This window comes from Salvelinus namaycush, chromosome 14 (genome assembly GCF_016432855.1).
Source record: "Salvelinus namaycush isolate Seneca chromosome 14, SaNama_1.0, whole genome shotgun sequence".
Classification (NCBI taxonomy): Eukaryota; Metazoa; Chordata; class Actinopteri; order Salmoniformes; family Salmonidae; genus Salvelinus; species Salvelinus namaycush.
Genome location: NC_052320.1, coordinates 23,051,658 through 23,077,233, shown reverse-complemented (window position 1 = coordinate 23,077,233; position 25,576 = coordinate 23,051,658). Strand labels below are relative to the sequence as shown.

The 25,576-nt window shown below is 40.5% G+C and overlaps 1 protein-coding gene across 1 annotated transcript; it reads right to left on the bottom strand.

Moving 5' to 3' along the window:
* Positions 1–877: 877 nt before the first annotated feature.
* Positions 878–25,209, bottom strand: LOC120058663 (protein polyglycylase TTLL10-like). Its single transcript, XM_039007414.1, is given in 9 exon segments — positions 878–946; positions 1,199–1,253; positions 1,255–1,365; positions 2,112–2,244; positions 6,458–6,543; positions 7,354–7,474; positions 7,869–7,961; positions 8,839–9,088; positions 25,078–25,209. Coding segments are annotated over 9 exon segments (1,050 nt in total).
* Positions 25,210–25,576: the final 367 nt, after the last annotated feature.

Below are 25,576 nucleotides of genomic sequence, written 5' to 3'. Positions count from 1 at the left end.
GCCATCATGACTGTAGGAGAAACTATGTTTCTACAATGACCTCCCCAGACACTGATGCTACAGACTCGGCCTTCTGAGTCCTGCTGGTGGTGGAGAGCGTTTGGGTGGAGGCACTATTTGAACGCTGGGCTTGGAAGTGTACTGCTGTTTTGCTCCTGCGGCTGAGAGCAGGGACAGGGGCAGTCTCCTCATTATACAGTAGCACAAAGTTCCTTTTACTGGCCAGTGGCAGCAGCTTCAGCCAACAGTGACACTTGCTGAAGATCTCCAGAGTCAGACATGCAGGAGATAAGGCATAAGGCAGTAAGCCCTGAATAACCAACAGCTGGGTGGTAGCTACAGTATTACACATTAGGCTATTTTCAACACTCCAACAGAAAAACAGAGAGCAGCCACACGGGCAAACTAACAAATGAAAGGGGAACTGGGGACACATCAACAAATCATCTCGCTATCATGAATTACGAAATTAAATTAGTTTATTTCTGAGATCAGCTGCATTTGAGGAGAAATTATTTAGGTCATATAATCCAACAGAACTGTTAAGGTAGTGTGTGCTCACCCGAAGTCTCCTCAACAGTACTGGGAATCACTTCCTTCAGGACCTTGCAGTTGGTGTGGTGGGCTGGGTTACAGTTCATCTTCAACAGCCAAACCTAGATTAGGACAGACCAAGACACAGCAAGTACTTCAGCTGTTAATTTCACCAATCGCTCACTAATACATTGAAACCCACACACACACTGTATATTAAAAACCAATTAGCCTTAAAGTTCTCGTCAATCATGAAGTCAGCCAATCAGGTCAAAGTACCCAGCACCCAGTCCCTAGGCAGACCCTTGTCAACCCTGAGCTTGTCATTGATGTAGGTGTTAAATCAGTCCATGAACCAGACGGTCTCCTCCTTCAGCACACTGTACAGAGGGTTTTTCTTCTGCTTGTACTGTGGGGAAACAGCAGGGGGATCAAGATACACATGAATGGGCCAGAGAGAGAGAGTTGTTGAAAGTGGACTGGTACCATTATTTTATGACCTGGTTTCTGGTCTATTTTCATGCAGTATCCTATGGCGATGCATCTGTTGACAACCTGATTCTGAAATAGTGAATCTCAGATTATATTACTAAACTTGCAGGTCAAGGGATGCAAAATAATTTTGCAAGCTGAGCAAGAGAAGCGTCTTTTTTCTACTCATCTTATTGGTCAAATGGGAAGAGCTGTTGTGGGAGTTGGGGTCATAAAGGTCACAGGAAGTGCAGGTAACCATGGTGAAAGAACAGGTGTGTGAGTGTGGCGCAGGCAATGAGGAAATAAAAGCACACGTCAAACTTTCTCGCCTTCAGGAGCAGAGTGTTCTGGACATACCTGAGGAAACATGAGTTATTATACATTATAATCCACTTGGCTGATCTAGGATCAAGCCAGTCCATATAATCTTATTCATGTTGATCTATAAGCTAAACTGATCCTAGACCAGCACACATACTCTGAATCTTTCTGAATACAGGCCCAAAGCATTGCATCTACAGTACATTTCTTTTAAAAACAGATCTTGTATTCCCTCTGTTGGTAAGAAATGGAATAACATATCCGATTCTGGTTGACACTGGCAACTTTGCAATTCATGGAGAATTTTCAAACACTTTTCTTAAATTTGGTTTATACAAGCTGCGTGGCTGCCGCGGAGTACTACAGTATAACCACATTGAATTAAACACGAATTCTCGAATGGATATGATCCATAGAAAATGATAGAGACCTCTAGTGGCCATTGAGGACATCGCCAATAAGGACATCCACCACTTCAATGTAGTCAACTGAGTGGGACTTCCAACTTCATTGGCTGATCCCTCCTGGTGACCTTGTTGGAGTCATGTCCAACCGAGTCATCAGGAGGGATCAGCCAATCGTGAAGAAGAAAATTGACTACTTCAAATTGGAGATTGCCTCAATGGCGCTGCCCATGCTTTCACAGACGCTATAATGGCTCAGCTACAAAGATGTCTTCTATCTATCTCTATGATATGATCATATCATCTGCAATTCCTTATGGCAGACAGAGTACTGAATGTCCTAATAGAGTAGTGTTCACAGCCCTAGTGTTCACCCACCGCTGCACGATGCATGCCTGGGGCAGGCGAAAACGCAGCTTCCTGTTGCATTGACTCTCTGCGATGTTCTGCAGCTTGAGTCTAAAGGCTGAGATATCAACCTGGTTCTTCAGGAGGAAGATGCCCGCCCCTGCTGAAGGCCCATGGGTTTACAGATCAACACGCTCATCTCCTCATCACACATACCTAGTAGCAACGCAATGGTCTTTTTAGAATATCTCATGTAATCTTGGATTTAAAAAATGATGAGCAAGAGCAGTGTGTGGGTTTCTTTTTTCTTTGACGTTATCGCATTATTCCCACGTGCCTGCAACAAGATAAGTCAGATGTGTGAGTGCGTTTTTGAATATCTTATAAGAATATCTCAATAGTAACCATTGTAGTTACAGTTGAAGTCGGAAGTTTACATACAGTTAGGTTGGAGTCATTAAAACTCGTTTTTCAACCACTCCACAAATTTCTTGTTAACAAACTATAGTTTTGGCAAGTCGGTTAGGACATCTACTTTGTGCATGACACAAGTAATTTTTCCACAACTGTTTACAGAGAGATTATTTCACTTATAATTCACTGTATCACAATTCCAGTGGGTCAGAAGTTAACATACACTAAGTTGACTGTGCCTTTATGTTTAAAGGCACAGTCAACTTAGTGTATGTTAACTTGGAAAATTCCAGAAAATTATGTCATGGCTTTAGAAGCATCTGAGAGGCTAATTGACATCATTTGAGTCAATTGGAGGTGTACCTGTGGATTTATTTCAAGGCCTACCTTCCAACTCAGTGCCTCTTTGCTTGCCATCATGGGAAAATCAAAAGAAATCAGCCAAGACCTCAGAAAAAGAATTGTAGACCTCCACAAGTCTGGTTCATCCTTGGGAGCAATTTCCAAACGCCTGAAGGTACCATGTTCATCTGTACAAACAATAGTACGCAAGTATAAACACCATGGGACCACGGAGCCGTCATACCACTCAGAAAGGAGACACCTGTCTCTTAGAGATGTACGTACTTTGGTGCGAAAAGTGCAAATCAATCCCAGAACAACAGCAAAGGACCTTGTGAAGATGCAGGAGGAAACAGGTACAAAAGTATCTATATCCACAGTAAAACGAGTCCAATATACACATAACTTGAAAGGCCGCTCAGCAAGGAAGAAGACACTGCTCCAAAACTGCCATAAAAAAAGCCAGACTACGGTTTGCAACTGCACATGGGGACAAAGATCGTACTTTTTGGAGAAATGTCTGATGGAACAAAAATAGAACTGTTTGTCCTTAATGACCATCGTTATGTTTGGATGAAAAAGGGGGATGCTTGCAAGCCGAAGAACACCATCCCAACCGTGAAGCATGGGGGTGGCAGCATCATGTTGTGGGGGTGCTTAGCTGCAGGAGGGACTGGTGCACTTCACAAAATAGATGGCATCATGAGGGAGGAACATTATGTGGATATATTGAAGCAATATCTCAAGACATCAATCAGGAAGTTAAAGCTTGGTCGCAAATCGGTCTTCCAAATGGACAATGACCCCAAGCATACTTCCAAAGTTGTGGCAAAATGGCTTAAGGACAACAAAGTCAAGGTATTGGAGTGGCCATCACAAAGACCTGACCTCAATCCTATAGAAAATTTGTGGGCAGAACTGAAAAAGCGTGTGCGAGCAAGGAGGCCTACAAACCTGGCTCAGTTACACCAGCTCTGTCAGGAGGAATGGGCCAAAATTCACCCAACTTATTGTGGGAAGCTTGGGGAAGGCTACACAAAACGTTTGACCCACATTAAACAATTTAAAGGCAATGCTACCAAATACTAATTGAGTGTATGTAAACATCTGATGTCACGCCCTGACCTTAGATGTCACGCCCTGACCTTAGTTATCTTTGTTTTCTTTATTATTTTGGTTCGGTCAGGGTGTGACAAGGGTGGTTGGTTTAGGTTTTGTATTGTCTAGGTGTTTTTGTCCTATCTAGGGTTTTTGTATATCTATGGGGGTTTTGTATGTCTAGGTATATGTAGGTTTATGGTGGCCTGAATTGGTTCCCAATCAGAGGCAGCTGTTTATCGTTGTCTCTGTTTGGGGATCCTATTTAGGTTGCCATTTTCCATTTTGGTTTTGTGGGTTGTTATTCTATGTTTAGTTGCCTGTTTTGCACTAGACATATTGCTTCACGGTTCATTTTGTTGTTTTGTTAGTTTGTTAAGTATTCTTCGTTCATTAAAAGAGTTATGTACTCTTATCACGCTGCGCCTTGGTCTCCTCCTTACGACGACCGTGACATTAGAGAGACTTTTTATGTCTCTATTTTGGTTTGGTCCGGGTGTGATTTGGATGGGCATTCTATGTTTCTATGATTTTGTATTTCTATGTTTTGGCCGGGTATGGTTCTCAATCAGGGACAGCTGTCTATCGTTGTCTCTGATTGGGAACCATACTTAGGTATCCCTTTTCCCTCCTTTCAGTGTGGGAAGTTGTCTTTGTTTGTGGCACTATAGCCTTAAGCTTCACGGTTGTTTTTGTATTGTTTATTGTTTTTGTCGGCGTCATCCTAAATAAAAGGAATATGTACGCTCACCACGCTGCGCTTTGGTCCTCTTCATTTGACGGCCGTGACATCTGATCCACTGGGAATGTGATGAAAGAAATAAAAGCTGAAATGAATAATTCTCTCTACTATTATTCTGACATTTCACATTCTTAAAATAAAGTGCTGATCCTAACTGACCTAAGACAGGGAATTTTTACTCGGATTAAATGTCAGGAATTGTGAAAAACTGAGTTTAAATATATTTAAATGTGTTTAAGGTGTATGTAAACTTCTGACTTCAACTGTATATGTCACCTATACTGATGAATTAGTAATAGCACCTGTGCTGACTACATTACCTATATGTCATAATAATGACTTATTTATGTCACAAAGCAATAGGAAGAGCACTGGCAAATGCAGCTCTGTTCTGTTGTTCTCCAGGCAGTATATCTCACTGGCTCACTCAATCACATGGGGGTCTCACACAGATGGTGGTACAGTATCTTTGGATTTGTTTACTTTGTGATACCTGCGTGTTATATTTCACCTGATTGTTGTCATTTTGCTGTAGTCTTGAGATATGCTGTTTCAGTTGATAACGATATGCAGATGCATCACTGTCATCCTTGTAACTTAACTTTAATTAAAGTTATTATAAACTGCATGTATGTTTCTACTTTTATGAAGAAACATGATGAACATTGCAAATTATACTGCTTCCTTCTTCTACGGCAGCTGAGTCATAAGTCTATTTGTGCTTTGGTGTTAAGTGGGAGAACTGACTGTGTCATGCTTTCTTCTTCAACCCCTGTCTCTCTAACAAACCTTCTTACTGAAGAAAGCACACACATCCCTGGGTCGCTCGTCTTTTCAGTTCGCTGCAGCTAGCGACTGGAAGGAGCTGCAACAAACACTCAAGCTGGACAGTTTTATCTCAATCTCTTCATTCAAAGACTCAATCATGGACACTCTTACAGACAGTTGTGGCTGCTTTGCATGATGTATTGTTGTCTCTACCTTCTTGCCCTTTGTGCTGTTGTCTGTGCCTAATAATGTTTGTGCCATGTTGTGTTGCTACCATGCTGTGTTGTCATGTGTTGCTGCCTTGCTATGTTGTTGTCTTAGGTCTGTCTTTATGTAGTGTTGTGTTGTCTCTCTTGTCGTGATGCGTGTTTTGCCCTATATTTATATGTTTTTTTTAAATTATAATTGTTTTGTTTTTTATCCCAGCCCCCGTCCCCGCGGGAGGTCTTTTGCCTTTTGGTAGGCCGTCTTGTAAATAAGAATTTGTTCTTAACGACTTGCCTAGTTAAATTTAAGGTTAAATAAATAAAAAAATAAACAGGTTTGAAATTTGGAGAGACATAATGGTGGAAATCCTTCTGAGGCGAGGCGGTAGGGACTTTTCAAAGGACTGTGGGTGTCATGGCTTCTCCCTGTGTAGCTCTCTCTGTGTCTCAGACCTGCCCTCTGCCGACATGTCTCTATGGCAACAGAGCAGGTTTCTCTTGTGATTTTATCACACTAGCCTGCTGGGAACTGATTTTCTGTACTCTACAGTATGTACCGTAACTTTCCAACATAAAATCAATAATAATAATACATTAAAATCACAAGGACAACTATTGTGTCACTCAAACCTGTCAATTACGAATGATTTGTTTTCATAATTTGCTTTCATTGTCTCTTCCATGAAGCACAAGTTCCTTTTTCAACTCTAGCCCCCTACAGAATCTAGTTCTGTATTGTAGTGTGCTGTTATTGGCGCGTCATCGTGTAACTGGAGGCGTTATATTTGACCCGGGCCCATTTCTACCTTCCCTCTGGGCAAAGAAAACCTCTCTCTCATCCCTCACTTCCATGTGGAAGGTAGCGGGGGAAAACTCCTCAATTTTCAACCTCCTACAAGGCACAGAAGCAGCTGTTAGATGAAAGGAAGTTAAACTGTCTTATTTAAAGGGATAGTCTACTTTTTCAAATGTAAAAACGGTTCTAGGAAAGACGACACCATAGGGAAGTAAATATATATATTTTTACTTATAAGTTAATATAGAACAGTGACCACAGGCTAATACTTCTGGGAACGCTGCCTCACGAAGCAGACTTGACAGACCCGGGTTTGGGGTGTCAATGAGAGAAGTGAAAAATGTGTCCTTAGTTGTTCATTTTCTCAATTTCTCAAGGCACAACCCATTATTGACAAACTGACACGTTTTCATTTTTGTAAAAAAAATACTTTATATCGAAGGAGTGCCTTGATTTCATGGCCTGCACATACAGATTTTGGCGAGACACAACTGTTAGACCCAAAGACGTGTTTCTGCACGAGCTTAACTATCTGTCCATGACATCGCCTACAAGCGTGATCTGAGATTTATTTTGGAGAGACAGTTTCTAGGCATCTTATTAAACCATATTTTGCAAAAAAAAGAGAAAAACATTACAAAAAGGCCAATAGCATCAATAGTTATGTTTTTAAATGAACACTAGATGGGGTAAGTGTTCAAATTGAAATGTTTTTATTAATGGGCGACTCTTTTAATCATGTTAATGGTCTTTATTTTATGTAAGCTGCACTGAAATTCAGTTTTCTTTCATGTAAACTGCCAAAGTGCACCATTGTGGCACATGTATTTGTGAAAATTAAACCTATCTATATCTTCGACTGTACTGTGAGAGGCCGATGCACCCTCTTTGTCTCAGATGCCTCACCTCAGTCCTGGACTGTGGTTGACCTTGCTGCTGATGCAATCATACTCCCTTAGGTTGCTAAGGAGGACGATGTTAGTGGTCAGCACCTTGTTGTTGGGGATCTGGTACAGAAGCTGTTTACCTACAACAGGGTTTCCCAAACTCGGTCCTCAGGACCCCAAGGGGTACACGTTTTGGTTTTTACCTAGTACTGAACAGCTGATTTAATCAACTAATCATCAAGCTTTGATCATTTGAATCAGCTGTGTAGTGTTAGAGCAAAAACCAAAATGTGCACCCCCAGGTCTCAAGGACTGAGCTTGGGAAACGCTGACCTACAACATGATGACATATTCAAAACCGTTCTCCTTCCTATTGTTGTCCTCCACAAAAGACACAACATTTCAAACACTGAACCCAGATCTATATTTGGTGCTTATTTAGAAATAATCAAGACTGAATTAAAATGTAATGTTACTGTCACTGTATTGATACCTCTGAGGGGTGAACCACATGAGCTTGTATAGTACAGCTACCTTCTTTGAAATTGTAGTAGGAGACAGGAGATTTGGTCTCGGACCACTTGAGTTTAAAGTCCCCCAGTCTTGTCGTAGATCCGTTGCCATCCTCTACTCTCACAATAGGAGGTTAATACTCTAAATATTTAATCAAGACCTATGTTGAATTGTCTTAAAATGTCACATCATTGGTATAGGGGAGTGACTCCTTCAAAGAAAAAGAAGGGCCCCGGGCCCCTGGGCTCCTCTGTCCCTCTCCCTCTCTGGGTACGGAGGTAACAACACCACCCTGGGGGATGACCTCCTGCTCCCACTGAGGCACCGCTCCTCCAAACACACACCTTCCACACCCAGAAATATGGATTAAAATACACACACACAAGCATGTATACACTCGCACACACACACGCACGCACACACACCTAAACACACACACACACATGCATACACTCGTAAAGTACATACATGCATACACACACTTGAATTTAGGTATGTTTAGTGTAGTACAATGGAGCTTCCGTGCCCTATTCATGTGTGAGCCTTCAACTCTGCTATTCACTAAGGCTCAGGCTGCTACAGTAATAACATAGGGTCACCCAAACCTTCTATCTATTTAACCCTTCAGGAAGCCAAGACCATGCATTGTTGGATAAGATATGCATCTCATTTTACTCATCATGCTTTAGTGGTATACTGTATCGCTCAACTGACTCAGAGCGCCAAATTCTATTCAGCAAGTGTCAATAGATACTATAACTACAAAGGTGGGAACTCCAGAGAAAGTCTTTTTTCCTAAACTATAAGAAATAACTTTGGTTGGACACCGTCTTTACTTTTCTTTGTTCACGGAAGCACATAGGAACTGTTTTGCACTGTATGAGTAACTGGCAGTTTATGCCTCTCCTGTTACTTATTATCAAAAAACTTGAACAGAAATAATAGAATTGAACAAAATCCAAAATGACATCCTACCATTCCCCACACACACCTGGCCCTCCATTCTCTGTCGGCCCCCCTCCTCCGTGCTGCAGACGTCTCCTGGTTACCTCGGAGGCCCGCCTCCTTGTATTTTGCGGTTGGCCTTCCCCTATACTGGGTTCTGATGTCACTTCCTGTATCTGGTTGTTGTAGGCCAGGGACTTGCTGTCTCCCACCTCCTCCTGCTGTGTTGAACCCCTGGCTCTGGCTCTCCTTGGGCGTTGTTGTCTCCACAGACCAGCTGGGTGTCCAGCAGCCCTCTAATATTCAACTCTTATAAGACATGGAGCCCAATATACACTCAGGTTTGACAACTGATGTACAACACATTATGACAATGGTTTTGATACTGATATTTTTGTTATGCAACCCAGTTCTCCGATGACATCACTGACCGCTGACCCAGATAGTGGGAGTACTGGAGCAGGAGGAGTTTTTCCATTCATCGTCAAAGTGGTACAAATAGTTTTTTTCATTTATAGCCTAGAACATTTTGTCAAATTGTATCATTCTTTTATGCTTTATAGATAATTAAGAATGAAAATAAAAATGTTTATTTAAAGTAATTAATATGTCACCAAATGCATGAAATGTAGGCCTGTTTTGCAATATGCAGAATCGGGTGTTAAGCAGAAGTAGGTAGGCAGTACGTGATGACCTCTGACCTTATCTAGAGCTGGTCCTGTTGCACACTGATGCCTGTAGAACTGGAGGGAAAACTTGAGATGCATATGGCTAGGTCCTAAACACAAGCCTTTTATGTATGCATTTCAACCAGTTGTCCACATGAGGCCAAGAAAAGGAGAAAAAAATTGCCCATGCACAAATGAAATAGTGTAAGCCAATATGTTGCAATTCAGTGTTAGTCGATGTAGGTCTTGGTCTGTACCATGCCAACTGAGTAATAAAGTGTGTAAACAACCACTGGTTGCATGGGAGATTGGTGCTTTGGCAACAGTTAGATTGAATCTTGCAACAATACCACCACAAAATATACTACTCAAGGATATGAATACCACTTGCACGCCACCTCCAAGTTTGGCGTCATTCAATATTAAAGCCCTTCCCAACAATGCAGAGAGAAAAAAAGAGAAATAATAGAATAAATACACAATGAAAAACAATCATTTGGATATATACAGGGGTACCAGTACCGAGTCAATGTGCAGGGGTACAAGGTAATTGAGGTATGTATGTACAGTACCAGTCAAAAGTTTGGACACACCTACTCATTCAAGGGTTTTTCTTTATTTTGACTATTTTCTACATTGTAGAATAATAGTGAAGACATCAAAACAATGAAATAACATCACATGGATACATGTAGTAACCAAAAAAGTGATAAACAAATCAAAACATAATATATATTTGAGATCCTTCAAAGTAGCCACCCTTTGCCTTGATGAAAGCTTTGCATACTCTTGGCATTCTCTCAACCAGCTTCACCTGGAATGCTTTTCCAACAGTCTTGAAGGAGTTGTTGGCTGCTTTTCCTTTACTCTGCAGTCCAACTCATCCCAATTCATCTCAATTCGGTTGAGGTCAGGTGATTGTGGAGGCCAGGACATCTGATGCAGCACTCCATCACTCTCCTTCTTTGTCAAATAGCCCTTACACAGCCTGGAGGTGTGTTTTGGTTCATTGTCTTGTTGAAAAACAAATGATAGTCCCACTAAGCGCAAACCAGATGGGATGGCGTATCGCTGCAGAGTGCAGTGGTAGCCATGCTGGTTAAGTGTGCCTTGAATTCTAAATAAATCACTGACAGTGTCACCAGCAAAGCACCCTCACACCATCACACCTCATGCTTCACAATTGGAACCAAACACCACACACTCATCAGACCTAAGGACAGATTTTCACCGGTCTAATGTCCATTGCTCTTGTTTCTTGGCCCAAGCAAGTCTCTTATTATTATTAGTGTCCTTTAGTAGTGGTTTCTTTGCAGCAATTCGACCATGAATGCCTGATTCACGCAGTCTCCTCTAAACTGTTGATGCTGAGATGTATCTGTTACTTGAACTCTGTGAAGCATTTATTTGGGCTGCAATTTCTGAGGCTGGTAACTCTAATGAACTTGTCCTCTGCAGCAGAGGTAACTCTGGTTCTTCTTTTCCTGTGGCGGGTCTCATGAGAGCAAGTTTCATCATAGCGCTTGAAGGTTTTTGCAACTGCACTTGAAGAAACTTTCAAAGTTCTTGACATTTTCCTGATTGACTGACTTTCATGTCTTAAAGTAATGATGGACTGTTGTTTCTCTTTGCTTATTTGAGCTGTTCTTGCCATAATATGGACTTGGTCTTTTACCAAATAGGGCTATCTTCTGTATACCACCCCTACCTTGTCACAACACAACTGACTGGCTCAAATGCATTAAGAAGGAAAGAAATTACAAATTAACTATTAACAAGGCACACCTGTTAATTGAAATGCATTCCAGGTGACTACCTCATGAAGCTGGTTGAGAGAATGCCAAGAGTGTGCAAAGCTGTCATCAAGGCAAACTGTGGCTACTTTGAAGAACCTCAAATATAAATTATATTTGGATTTGTTTAACACTTTTTTGGTTACTACATGATTCCATATGTGTTATTTCATAGTGTGGATGTCTTCACTATTATTCTACAATGTAGAAAATAGTCAAAATAAAGAAAAACCCTTGAATGAGTAGGTGTGTCCAAACTTTTGACTGGTACTGCACATATAGGTAGGAATGAAGTGACGAATATGATAAAGTATGGATAAAGTGATAAATATGAGAACAGAGTGTCAATCAAATGGATTTACCAGTTTTCCAAGGCATTATATCTAACAAAAGTGCAAAATAATATTTGATAGTGGATGCACACATGCTTTTACATACTGGTATTATAATGAAAATGAAAAATCTACCCAGGGGGCATTTCTTTCAAGCTACAGGTACTCCACACCTTATTTATTCCATTTATTCAATTTTGATTGAATTGTTTTCCTAAACATTGTCAAATTTGATATGCTTTCTAGGTTTAATTTGGTACACTTTTTGTTTATTTTTGTGTATAATTTTTCTGAAATATGGATCAACTGGCAAATACTAGTAGCTAAGGAACCATTTTCCTTTTTTCTCTCCCAGATAATTTTTGTTTCCCTTTTGGTAAATTCAGTAATCACTCCCCATCTCAATAATTTGCTTACGGAGGACCCCACCCCGTCACAGTTGGCAATTACCACTAATCCTATCCCTACCTCCCAACACCCTGATAATTTACTGGTAGTGGTGTCATTACATCTACCTTTAGCGGAGTTGCCAACAACTTCCAGTTTTCAGGGACATACCTATCTTCAAACTAGCTTCCTTTGCCGATGAAAACCGTATGTGAGAACTTTGATCAGGCGTTTCTTCTACGTCTGCTATGTTAGGTTACATTGCATCAAACAGTCATGCAACTCTACAATATCCTATTGTCTGATTGGGTAGCATAAGGATTTAGATTTTATTGTATTTTACTTATGAATGGATTTTGTATTTCTTTATGAATATAAATGTTGGTAAATAATGGCCAAAGAAAGTAATGGCCAACAATACACCAGTCAATTTTCCAGATAAATGCAAATATTACATTTAAGTTCAGTTGTTGCTTGGTAGGACATTGAAGACACTAAGCACCCCTAACTTTTACATGGAACCCTCCCATATTCTTGTGTTAAAGTGCTTTGTGTTTCGTTAGTGTTCAGCCAATGTTAGTCACACCTTGATAAAGAACCGCCATCTGATAGACACTGTGCAAAGTGCTGCGTAGGTAGACAAAGAAAACAGGTTTATTTTACAACCCTGACTGTCGGGGTTGGTGGGAGTCTCCACTGACTCCCGCCTATTTGTGCACATTCATTGATTCATTGTGTCAATTGTGTGCACTTTGTTTGTCAACGACTATCAATTCCCTTGTTAAATATATACTCAGTATTGAAGTTATCGCTAATCCCCGCATTTCCCCAGCAGTCGATAATGTTTGGTTATTGTAGCCTAATTTATGTTCAGTCATTACCTAAATATATTTTTACATGCATAGCCTCCATTTCTCATTCTAGAAGTTGTTTGAAGAGCTCAGAAAATGCGCAACACTTGTTATAAAGAAGCTTTGGCTTATTTAACTATATTTACCAGTTTTATGTCAATTGTTTCATTGTCTTTCGCTTGGAGCACATGTCTGGTTTTTCCACCTTGTCCAAGGGTGTGTGAACGTGCCATTCCAGAATGGCTGCTGTGGCTAATGCTAGCTAGCAGGAGGACGGAAAGGGCAGTTTTCCAAGAAAACTAGCAGTATTTCAATCTTCTCAATGGTGCAGTGTGGATGAAGGTCAAATTTAGAATACCTGCATTGAGGTACGTTTTCCGATCCGATCTCGCACCGGCTCCACAGTGTAACCATGATTGAAAGTATGAAAGTCGCTCTGGATAAGAGACTCTGCTAAATGACTAAAATGTAATTGAGTTCCAACTCCAGTGCAGTTCAGAGTAAACAAGCGTAATGGTAGGGTCGGAATTTTCTGGCAAGGTAGACCCCACCTGTGACTTGAATGGTTAGTACAGATTTTGGCATATAATAAGCTTTTTATTTAGAATAATCCGTTTGGAGTCTAGAATTGAATTGTAAATGTATCACCATCATCACCAGCACTGTGTAAATAAATTCAACCACCATTTACACCTCTACCTGCCTGCCTACTGCTGAATCTTTGTCCTCACGACTGCTACAAGGTCAATATTTTACACCTTGGCTCACCATCAGCCAAGATAGAGAGTGTGTGTGTGTGTGTGTGTGTGTGTGTGTGTGTGTGTGTGTGTGTGTGTGTGTGTGTGTGTGTGTGTGCGTGCGTGCGTGCGTGCGTGCGTGCGTGCGTGCGTGCGTGCGTGCGTGCGTGCGTGCGTGCGTGCGTGCGCGTGTGTATGTGTTTGCCATTGGGGGAGACAGGGGAAGATGTGTGTATGTGGAGATTTGCCTATTCCCATGCCATCCCAACTGCCTCATGCACCAGGTAACAAGCAATTGTAGTGCACCCTCCAGTCATGGTGTCTCTGCACAATCCATTATACAGAGGGATTCTCCTTGTCAAGGTGTTATAGTGGAAGTGAAGGAGTTTGGTGTAAAGAAAGACTGTTTTCAATGGCTCTCTCACACCATTCATGATATCCTTACAGAATTACAGTGGCAATGGGGGCTTTAGGGGTAAGTGTTTCCCATGCTTAGGGTCAGATCCATTCCACTGAGAAGGAGATATACATCCTGTTGCGTAAAACAGGATTTGCCAGCCTCCACCAACTGTGAGAACCAGGCAAGAAGTGTCTATCATGTTTTTCAGTGAAACCTCATCCCTTTTGAGGGGAAATAGCAAGAGCAGTAAATAGCAAAATGTTGTGAATATATTGTATGAGAATAATGCACTATTCTAGGATAGAAAAGCTCCTTGTCTTGAGTTTTGCTTTTGTAAGTGTGGCTATTACACAATATGAACATGTTTTTTTTTAGGGTGGTAGAACTACCTCCAATAGATGTTGGCTCATTGAGGATCATTCATCATCATAAATCTTTATACTAAACTATAACTGTCATGTCCCGAATCGAGACATACGCTCCCATCCAAATGAACCCCTTCTTGTAATTCAATTGACATACCTGTACGTGTGTTTGACTTCTCTCAGTGAAGATGGCTGTTAGAGGAGCTAATGACACTCAATGAAATAGCTATGAATTGCTTTCATTGTCTGTAAGTGTCAGATTGCATTTTGGGTTTCCAAATACAGTACATCCAAATATAGAGTGCATTTGGAAAGTATTCAGACCCTTTACTCAGTACTTTGTTGAAACACCTTTGGCAGCGATTACAGTCTCGTGTCTTCTTGGGTACAACGCTACAAGCTTGGCACACCTGTATTTGGGGAGTTTCTCCCATTATTTTCTGCAGATCCTCTCAAGCTCTGTCAGGTTGGATGGGGAGCGTTGCTGCACAGCTATTTTCAGGTCTCTCCAGAGATGTTAGATCGGGTTCCCATTTAATTCCGGGCTCTGGCTGGGCCACTCAAGGACATTCCGAGACTTGTCCTGAAGCCAATGCTGTGTTGTCTTGGCTGTGTACTTAGGGTCGTTGTCCTGTTGGAAGGTGAACCTTCACCCCAGTCTGAGGTCTTGAGCACTCTGGAGCTGGTTTTCATCAATGTACTTTGGTCTGTTCATCTTTCCCTCGATCCTGACTAGTCTCCCAGTCCCTGCCTATGAAAAACATCCCCACAGCATGATGCTGCCACCACCATTTATTTTTACACATTTATTTAATTTATTTAGCCTTCTAAATCCTACTACGTGTTCAATCTCTCTGACTCACTCTACCGGAGATCCCTCCCCGTGTGTGTGTGTGTGTGTGTGTGTGTGTGTGTGTGTGTGTGTGTGTGTGTGTGTGTGTGTGTGTGTGTGTGTGTGTGTGTGTGTGTGTGTGTGTGTGTGTGTGTGTGTGTGTGTGTGTGTGTGTCTCTCTCTCTCTAAATATTTTGGGTTAATTTTGTTAAGACACTCCAGGACCGGACTTGTCCAGAGCAGATTGTTGATAAATACATTTTTCCTCTTTCTATCTGTAAAATACTAAAAACATGTATGTGAAATGCATTTCTGATGAATTTTTCTAGAATAAAAAATGTACAACAAATCAACAATTCCCTCTGGGCAAGTCTGGAGAATATATCTAAGGATAACCACACAATATTTGGTGAATGCTTCTGAAGCTGAGAAACATTTCTTGGCATGAGTCTGATTTTAGGGAAATGTCAGTTAAAGACAAATACATGCAATTTATTCTACAAAACGCCAAACGTCTATTGAGATCCAATTACCAACTCTTCAAAGTTACTAAATATAGTCCAGTTTGTAACATTCTTTTTGAAATGGGCTTTAAAATGATGTGTAATTAGAAATGATTGATGCGTGTCCATTTTAAAGTGGTTAAAATTCATTAACATTTTGATGACAATAGTATGATAAACTAAAAAAATGTACTTTTCATTAAGTTTTTTACATTTTTATGTATACTTTATGGAAATTCTAATATTAATAGACCAAAATACCAACAAATCTGAAAATTGACAGGTAGATGCAAAAATGTAAATTCAGCCTGTGGTGCCCGGCCTTAAACGCGGCCCCTCTATTATGGGGCCGTTTCACCTCACTGGTAAACCTAGGTGAACCTCACCCTCCGTGGTGAATCGCAGGAATCTGGTCGGACGGCACTGGCGCATGCACAGACCAGCACTGGAATCCTCCCTCTCCCAGCTACGGGCAGTCTGTGATGTCACACAAAGCCAACATGTTAAAATAGTTGACTACCCCTGAAGTTTTTACATGTTTTATGTAATTTATTTAAATAGTTTAAAAAATATATAGATATGTGTACCCCTTCCTTGATTTGGCATGAATATATAATTTTGTGACCATGAACTCAGTCAAAGCATGTGACCATGTTCAGTCAAAGCATCAAAGGAAATAAAACTGACGCAATTCATTGCATAGTATTAGTCAGTTACATATTTGTTGGCTGATTGTTAACCAAACACCTATTCATTAGCATTGGAAAACCATTTCATAGTAGTGAGGGATGAAGACTATTTCCTCTGAACCTTTTAACTTGCTCAGCTCTTGTTCTGCATCGGAGATCAGTGGGGTCCCGGGCCTGGTTTAGTAAATGGTCGAATGGACTCTGTGTTTGTGTTCCTCCTGAAAGAATCAGAGTTCCAAGGAAACCAACCCCTCATAGGGGTATACTACAAAGAGGATCAATGAGTTAGCCAGCTAACTTTGATAAACAACCAGAAATAACTGTTGATTTTCTGATTCATTAAGAAAGCTAAACATATATACTGTATGTGTTTTTTGGTTGTTGAGTCAATTAGACCATTCCCAATTCAAGCTTATCGTTCCAAAAATGTTTAACTTATTTTAGAATATTTTGGCAAGTTAGGACAACTCCTCGATCCTCCTTTATAGTGTACACCTCAGGCAACCTCTAATTAAACACCAATGGGGTTTTGCTATTTGTGTGTTTGTGTGTGTCTGTGTGTGTGCGAGCGTGCATGTGTGCATGTTAAAGCTACAATCCGTAGCGGTGAAACTGCAACGTCCGTCTGCGACATTACAACAACAAAGAAGTCCCTTCAAACACCGTTTTTTCCCTCGGACATCGCTGCACATCATTGCACATAGAGCAGCAGAGTATGTGCTAAACAATTTTATCAAGATGCTGGATGCTCCTTTCCTCCTGTCATAAACAAAACAAAAACAATAACAAATGCGCCTCGGGAGTCCAGTGGCGCTGTTTCACTTAATGTGGATTCCAGCTTTAAGAGTGAATTTCTGGCCCTAAAATCTGTGAAAAGTGGCCCTATGGATCTCAGTCTAACAACGAGACACACTGGGCAGCCTGTTAGGAGGTGCTTTCGAGCAGGAGTTGGAACACAATGAGGGCTTGGCTTGGCTGATAGGGGGACCTCATAGGTAAATTGAGACATTTAAAAAGGAGCTCTGTTCAGATGTAACCTGATCTCCACCTGACTGGGGCCAGGCATTGCGCTCTGCCTGGTAAAGAGTCCCCTGAACACAATGATCAGAGCAAACAGTAAGGACAGGCCTACATATCATCACATTAATTTCCCTTCAGACAAAACTATGTGACTAGAAAACATAATTCAATGCATTCAGACAACACTTTATGATCACAGTCAAAAAGAAAGGCGCAAAGTCAAATATTATTTTTCTTTCAGGTTTATTTGATATTTTCATGTCATATTTTTATTGCAAACATATATGGTTATCTACAGCTTGGTTGTTACAAGTTTTACTGTACCTGGAGAAATGCCAAACTCTGGGCAAGTTTCCCATGTAGAATTTAGTAACCATGAGAACCGTGAGGAACACTGAGCGAATACGCAAACCTTTATTTTATATTTAAGATAATACCAAATTAAATGTTCTTCTAAATCCTTTATTTACATGAACATAATATTACATCCATATAGATATAAAATAATTGACACATTTATAGAGAGAGAGAGAGAGAGAGAGAGAAAGGAGATTTGAATGCACCTTAAAGCATTTAAATGACTTCTGGCATCACAAATATCCCAAAATGCTGTATAGCTTTCTTTTAGACATCCTGGGCCGCTGCTCAAGGGAGAAACTCTGACGCAAGCTTGGCACATGGAAAATCACTGGCAACTTAATCAATCTTCCAGTGCAAAGTTCCTTTATAGTTATTGTCTTTATCACCATAAACACCGTATCTCAACCCATCTGTCATTTCAACCATTGTGTCCATGTTCTGGTCATATACACACACAAACATAGCGTATACACACATTAACATAGTGTAGACCTAAGAGCTCAAACTTCTGTGCAAGAAGGAGAGAGGAAAAAGAGAAGGTAATGCCATTCAATGGACGGCATTACCAGACAGTATTAGACAGGGATAAATAGATCTAACCATGTCTGGTAAGACGCCAATCAACAGGCCATGGAGCTAGGACTGAAGGACGCTCTGAACCAACCGTCCCCTGTACGCAGAGGGAGCCAGCTGAAAAAAGGCAGGATGAGATGCAAGAAGAGACAGGCTGAAAAAGATACAGTATGTCAGTCTGTCTGTCCGTCTGTCTGTCTCACACAAAGACATGGATACTAGTTTGTCTTTTTCGTATTCTCAAAGACTATGTTATATGGAGTTAATTTACAATGAAGACAAAAGACATATTGATGATTGACTGGTCACGTCAAAGATATAGAAAAACAGCTTAAGTGGGAAAATGTGGTGCCTTTTCACCACAAATGAAATCCTTATGCCACTTTAAGGTTCAGTGCAACATCGAAATGGTCTTTTTAACCGTGTGAAAAGGAGAGGGGGTCAAAAGGGAAAGAAAAAATATGACAAACATTGAACCATTCCATGTGTCTATGTCATAGATAAAGGCAAACGACATGAGGCGAGCCAATAAAGGTGTGGTTCAATATTTGTGGGGTAATTCTCCCTCCTTAAACAAACATTCAGACTGTGCCGGCTCCTTGTTTATTATTTTCCTATGTCTGTGCTGCCTGTTTGAGAGCTTTACCTACTCAATTGGGATTTATTTTTCTTCATGGAAGACCATGAAAAATGGGAGACATGGAACGAGATGGAAGTTTTCCTTAAGGGATCAATTCATTCAAGTCTATGGCTGTTTATCAGTTGCTTATGACAAAAAGGAAGCACAATAAAAACATTCTAATTGTAACAAAAAAGATGCGAGGTAAAACACTTTTGTTCTCCAAAAAAGCCTAGTAAAACGACAAAAGGCACTACAGATAGAGCTATGGGATATACTTAGCAGTGATAAAAAAAGAGCAATCATTCATATGAAGGAAGAGAGAGAGAGGGGAGGCTCGGGGGAAGTCAAGGAGGATGTTGTTGAGTTTCTTTCTTTCGTAAGTGCTCAGGTGAGCTCGTGTCAGTTTCAGGATGTGCCACGCAGGTAAGGCGAGCTGAACCAATCACAGTGACACAACACAAAGCCATACGCTGCAGGGGGGAGGGGACACGGAAATGAGTAGTACGACCGGTGGAACCATCAACCGACTGGTATTCTTTAACTCAGGCTGGGTGGGGCCGCTATAAAACAGGACAGGGAAGTGGATAATACAACGACTGGGTGAGCTAGGGCCCCTAACTGTCTCCTCTACTTGTCTTCTCGGTTCTCGCAATCCGTTCATGCCACTAACCTACTCCACTTGCTTAAATTGATTCCTAACTGAGTAACACTAAGATATTTCAACTACTTTGATTGACAAAGCACCCCAATCATATCTGCCATACATTTTTCCAATATGATTCACAAAATAAGCACTTCATATGCCTATCTTTTTGACAAATAAATGATGACGTAAAACTGATCATTTTTCAGATGTGTAGTTTTAGCTAGTGTAATAAAGATGTGCCAAACTGAAGATTTAGGACAATCTCCATGGACAATCGCCCATGTAGAATCAAGTCAACTCAAAAAAGGGGAAACACAATATCATTCTCTTCCCAGTTTTCTGGTATAGCCAGCCCACCTCTGCATGCTAGCAAGATTCTAGCCAAAATTACAGATGCGACGCTCAACCAAGTCTTCTTATCAGTGAAGTTATCAGACATCAAATCCTTTAAGAAAGATAGAATTCAAACTGGAGTCAAGTGCTACCATTACCACAATACAGTTACCACAGATCATCTGATCAGGTATTGCCTATGGTATGTTTTCATCAAGGGGTCACACCTGACCCTCTAAGTCTGTCCATAGCTGAGGAGTATCTCTGGAGGTATGTGAGTCACCCAGGAAACATCGTTACCAGACAGTGTTAGAACACAGTTGTACAATCCAGCACTGTCAGGTAAGATGGATCCTGAAAGCCATTTCAGTGGGAACCAGGCCATTTAATTTGAAACAAAACGGCCGCCAAGTTGAGGTAAAATGTGTTAATGTAGCTAGCTAATGTCATAAGTTGTGTGGTGTCTCACTGTAGTTAGCAGATGGCTATCATCATCATTACCAGGCAGTATTAGAGAGAGTGATTATATCCAATGCTGCCTCGTAAGATGGGGATGACCATCCAAACATGAATAGGAGACAAACAATGGGTCATAAAAGTGATTATTTTACAGATCGCATTAATAATATTTTCCTCTTGAGCATTTTCCAATACATGTTTCTCTTATATATATTTTAGTGTTGTGATATCTCCTGATTTTGACTGACAAAAAAACTTGATAAAGGCTAACCATGCTTTGGTAGGTTTGTGTGTGGATAAGCCCCGCCTATGGGCATAATGGAGGGTTCAGGGACATTCCACTCTGAAAAGAGAGGGGTGTTCTAAACTGTTGACAACCCTGACTGTGGACGCAAATGATCCTTAGAAGGCCAGTCTATCACATCTCTGAAACTACATTTATATTTAACAGAAAGAAGGAGAAACTTATACAAAATCAAGTATACCCCCCTACCCAGGCACACATACAACTCGTCATCAATATCCATTACAACCCTACTTCAGTTAACTCAACAAATTTTGGCTTTGGGTGGACTTCACTACCTCAAACTCAAACTAGCAGTGATAAGTTTCGATATATCAACTAACCCTCAGGACCTGAACAAGAGATGAAGTCGGGGAAACCACTTATTTGAAACTCGCCTCGAAACTAAAAATACAGCTTGTTGTACGGCAGACAGGGTCTTTGTTCTAGTAGGGGCTATAGCTTAGGCTGGCTGTTACAGGAGAGTGGGCCACAGTGGCTGTTAATGATTGCCCAAACCTGTTCTGACTGGTCTGGTTCTATGGCACAGCAAGGCTGGGAGGGCTGCTTTTCTTAAAATATATCCAACTTTTCCCTCATTCCGAACATCCATTCTAGACTAACCCCACTGCATTTTTCATAATCAAAACTGAAGTAACAAGGCTTTGGGGGGAGTTGTTCCGTATTCACATCGCATGTCACTGAAGATGTTAGCACAGTTAGCACGTTGTTGCAACATGCTGTTTTGGCACCAAACTCTGCTCACTTTAATTTCAACAGTAATTTGATGAAATGTTGAAAACAAAGGGGGAAATGAATGTCTTGCTTTTTCCTGTTCCTCATTTATTTGTGTTTGTAATGTGATGAAAGCCTGGAGGAATGCTGGACTGACCTGAACTGTTCCTATGCAGTGTGTGCAGAAGGTCATTGAGACAGCCTTCGTTTACTGAATAACATGGGCGATTCACAGGTACTGTACACAGTGTGAAAATATCACACTCATTAGAATCCCATATGACGTAATGCTGCATGCTCATTATTTCTATTTATGTAAAATAAAGACTCAAATATAGTATGTTACAGTATTCCTTAATTAGTCATTCTATTTACATTGCCACTTAAAATAATAGTGACACAAGTCTGAATTAAAATTAAAATATGTATACATTTAGTCGACAATGAAAAGTGCCTACAAACTATTTGCATCGTGCTTTGTAAAAAAAATGCTATTAACTGTTAGAATATTATTGAGACTTGGTACTGTAAGTCAGCAATACTTATACCAATTAACAATTTTAATATATTTTAAACAGGAATCATTTTCTGTAAACCTGAAACAAAAATAGAATCAAGACAATCTTGTGTCCAGAGGAAAAGAATAAAGAATAGACTTCCAGTCATCCTGCCAGTGAGTTAAATGGAAGAGCTTTAGTGAATGAGAGAGGGTGAGAGAGCAGGAGAGAGGAGAGAGAAAGACAGAGCATAAGGGAGGGAAAAGCACAGGCAGCAAAGGGAGGTGGAGAATGAAAATGGAGAATGCACCTGTAACCTTACCGTTGTGAAAAGGAACCCAAAAGGAAAGAATGTAACAAAACAAAGTGATTAAAGGTGGGGGGAGGGGGGAGAAAATATCTTGAATTTCCAGCAACCAGAGCCTGTAAACACTTCAGCTTCTTCCCGGTCAGTCAGTCAGGCCCCATGAAATGAGAAAGCCAAGCAGACCTGCTCTCTGCAGCAGCCTCTATTTAGTTAATCATCAGCATTATAAACCAGGGCTGCAGGCCTGAGGAAGAGAGAGAGAGAAAGAGAGAGAGAGAGAGGGAGAAACATTTGTGAGAAAGAATGAGTATTAAAGCTTTTAGAATGAAGAAGAAGACAATGGAAATAAAAGTTAAAGTCAAGTAGAGCCTATAGTTTCAAGTATTACCGGAGTACTTGGCATCCTACCACCAACAAGTACTTGCTATGCATTTCTTCTGTTATCTTTCCTTCTTTTAGCTTCGCTTAAGTTTTCTCCCTTTCTCCCTGGAACTCATCCCTGTTTTGGCTGAAGTTATTCCGTTGTTGGAGCTGTTGTTCATTTGGCATGGCGCTTATGGCTGCCCATGCTGTAGACTTACTGAGTTGTGAGGCGTGATCAGGTAACTCTGCCCTCTCCGCTGGAATGTGACTCCACTGTGAAATGAACAACCTGATAGGTAAACCAGCCTGGCCCTTAATCAATAGTTGACATTTTTGTGGAGAACATTGGCAGGGAAATCCAAAACCTTATTTAAGGCTAAACCTTATCTCAACACCACTAATTAACCCTCCAGACTACTGGAGAGAAAAGCTTTATGGCTCGATTGGTCGCTTTTGTCGCTTGTTCAATTCCCTCTGCTAAATCACTGAATTAAGTTATCTGAAATTCTATTCACTGTTCTACTATTTTATCAGAGTTAAATATTTCAGTTTAGAACTATCACTGTTTCCTTTCCCTTTCAGTTTAAAATATTTCTTATGAGTGAGTGAAATTTGCAAGACATTTGTTAAGCAAAAAAAGGTTTGTAGACTCTCTCATGCATGGTGCCTTAATTCAGTAATCTATATTTCAGTTTGGGTTGGTATAAGTCTCACAAATATAGATTAGCATTTCCAATTTTCCTCACATTGATATTAAAGCTAGGAATAGACAAGAGTAATTTATTTCCATGATTTGTCTGATTATATTTTCTTGCCTTAACATATCGTTAAATAGATTACGTTTAACGTATAGTTAAATAAAGGTTAAATAAAAAAATATATATCCTTAAAAAATAAGGGAAAAAATCCCCCTAAAATCCTGCCAAAGTTTCACATATTTTTATAGCACCTATTGCCATTGATTTATCGAGGCACAAAGCAACAGCATTCCATCAAGATCGACTATAACGTTAATGGTTTAAACCGGTTATTGCACAAGCTGCATAGTCAGTCATATGACTGTACCTATTTAAATTGCCTGTTCTTCAGTTCACAAACGTAATGTTTTTTTTCCTGACCTCTCACCTGACTCCGTGATTGGCACTACAGTTTTCTCTCACCGAGAGGAAACACACTTGTAAATTTGTTCTTAGTTTCACATGTCTTTTTACAAGTTGTAAAAAAACTATAAAATAAATGATATAAAAAATTCAACCACCATTTTGTATGGCCTGCCAATACAGCAAGTCACATTCTATGGAAATTCTCTACAGACCAGTGGTGATATCTGTAATGACCAAACCATAGCCATAATCTTTAAAAAGCTATAAACAATTACAAATGACTCATTCATGTATGTGTAATAATTGCGCAAATGTCTCTCTCTCTCTCTCTCTCTCTCTCTCTCTCGCCACCAAACAAAATCTTCCACCTCACTCCTCACATTTTCCCTCCATTTATAAACAACCCCTTTATAACTCCATGAAATATGCAAAAGATTAGTTTAATCTTCTTGCCAACATAAAACATTCCAAAAACATAACCATCATCATGGCGATTTTATAATCCCAGAAGTCTAACAATATATAACAGTCCTTATTGACTTGCAATTGAAACCACACAGGAGAGTAAAATGGATGAGCAGACATTTTACATTCAACATACATCCACTACATGAAGCCTCTTATTTCTCACATCAAATGTTAAGAAAAACAGAGATTTATATTTCAAATCTCTATCTATACATGCCAAAGGAAACAAGTAAGAACAGGCCTAGCCTTGGTATTTTAGTCTCCTTTTCAAGACATGCAACATCCTAACAAAAGGCTGCGATGAGACTCTTATTCAACAGGTATCAGAGATAAGTTCTCAAAAGCCATTTTAAATCAACAAGAAATGCTCCCATGCCTTCATTATAATTGTTTATCAGAAATAGATACATTATTTTAAATACCTAATAACAATGTTTCTTTTGTGAAATACTCAAAACATTCAACATGATTTTTTCGTCAATTGATTATCATCAGCTTTTCTAGATGTAAAACTAGCATAATGTTACCATAACTGCTCAAATGTTCCTTCAAATGTGCATTGGAGGGAAAAAGCCGCGGTCTTTATATCCTTTGACAAGTCTGGCTGTTTGCCTCTACCTGCACCAACTGGTCTTTCCAGTTTAGTAATGAACGTTTGGCTCTATTGTTCCCTCTTTTTCTTTCTGTTTAAATGGACTGGAATCTGATACAGTTTATGATATGCTTGCCATCGAAGCACGCATTTTCCTGTAACAGCACATAAATACCAACAACCTTGTTTGCTTGCCATCCACTTACTGGCCATTACACGAGTATACACACAACTGGGCTTCAGTGTACCTGTAAGCCGGTGCTGAACAAGGGCGATGATAAAGCAAATATATCACAAATAATGTCAGAGGAAATCGTACACTGATCAAAGTGAAAACAAATAAAGAGATATCATGTTGGTGAGTTACCCTGTCCTTCCCAGGTGTGGTCAAGCGAGCCAGAAACCCATGACAAGAGCCATCATTGTGCGCTGGCTGCTGGCTGCTGGCTGCTGGCTGCTGGCTGCTGGGGCTGCTGGTGCTGCTGGCTGCTGGCTTCATATGCTTGTCTTCCTCTTCCCTCCTCTCACAGAGAGACGACGACGATCGCTTTGAAAAAGTCGTCAATCTCAGGCAAGAGAATTAGCTCGGCTTGACTAGACACCCAACGAGGAGGTAAAGAACTAACACCAAAAACCTAATCAACAGGTTTGACTCGGTTCAAGTTTCAAGGGAGCTTGCGGCGCCGCTACCTGGTTAAGCTCCTTAAGATGAGTAGACTGAATTTGTAAAGGGGCTAGGTTTACATGTAGCCCCCCCCCCACCCCCCACACAGGTGTAATTTTCAGGTTTCAGCCAATCCCCTAAGCCTTTGGCGCTCACAGGTGTGTCCCCTGCGTTGCAGTGGGCCAATCAGGTCTGAGACTAA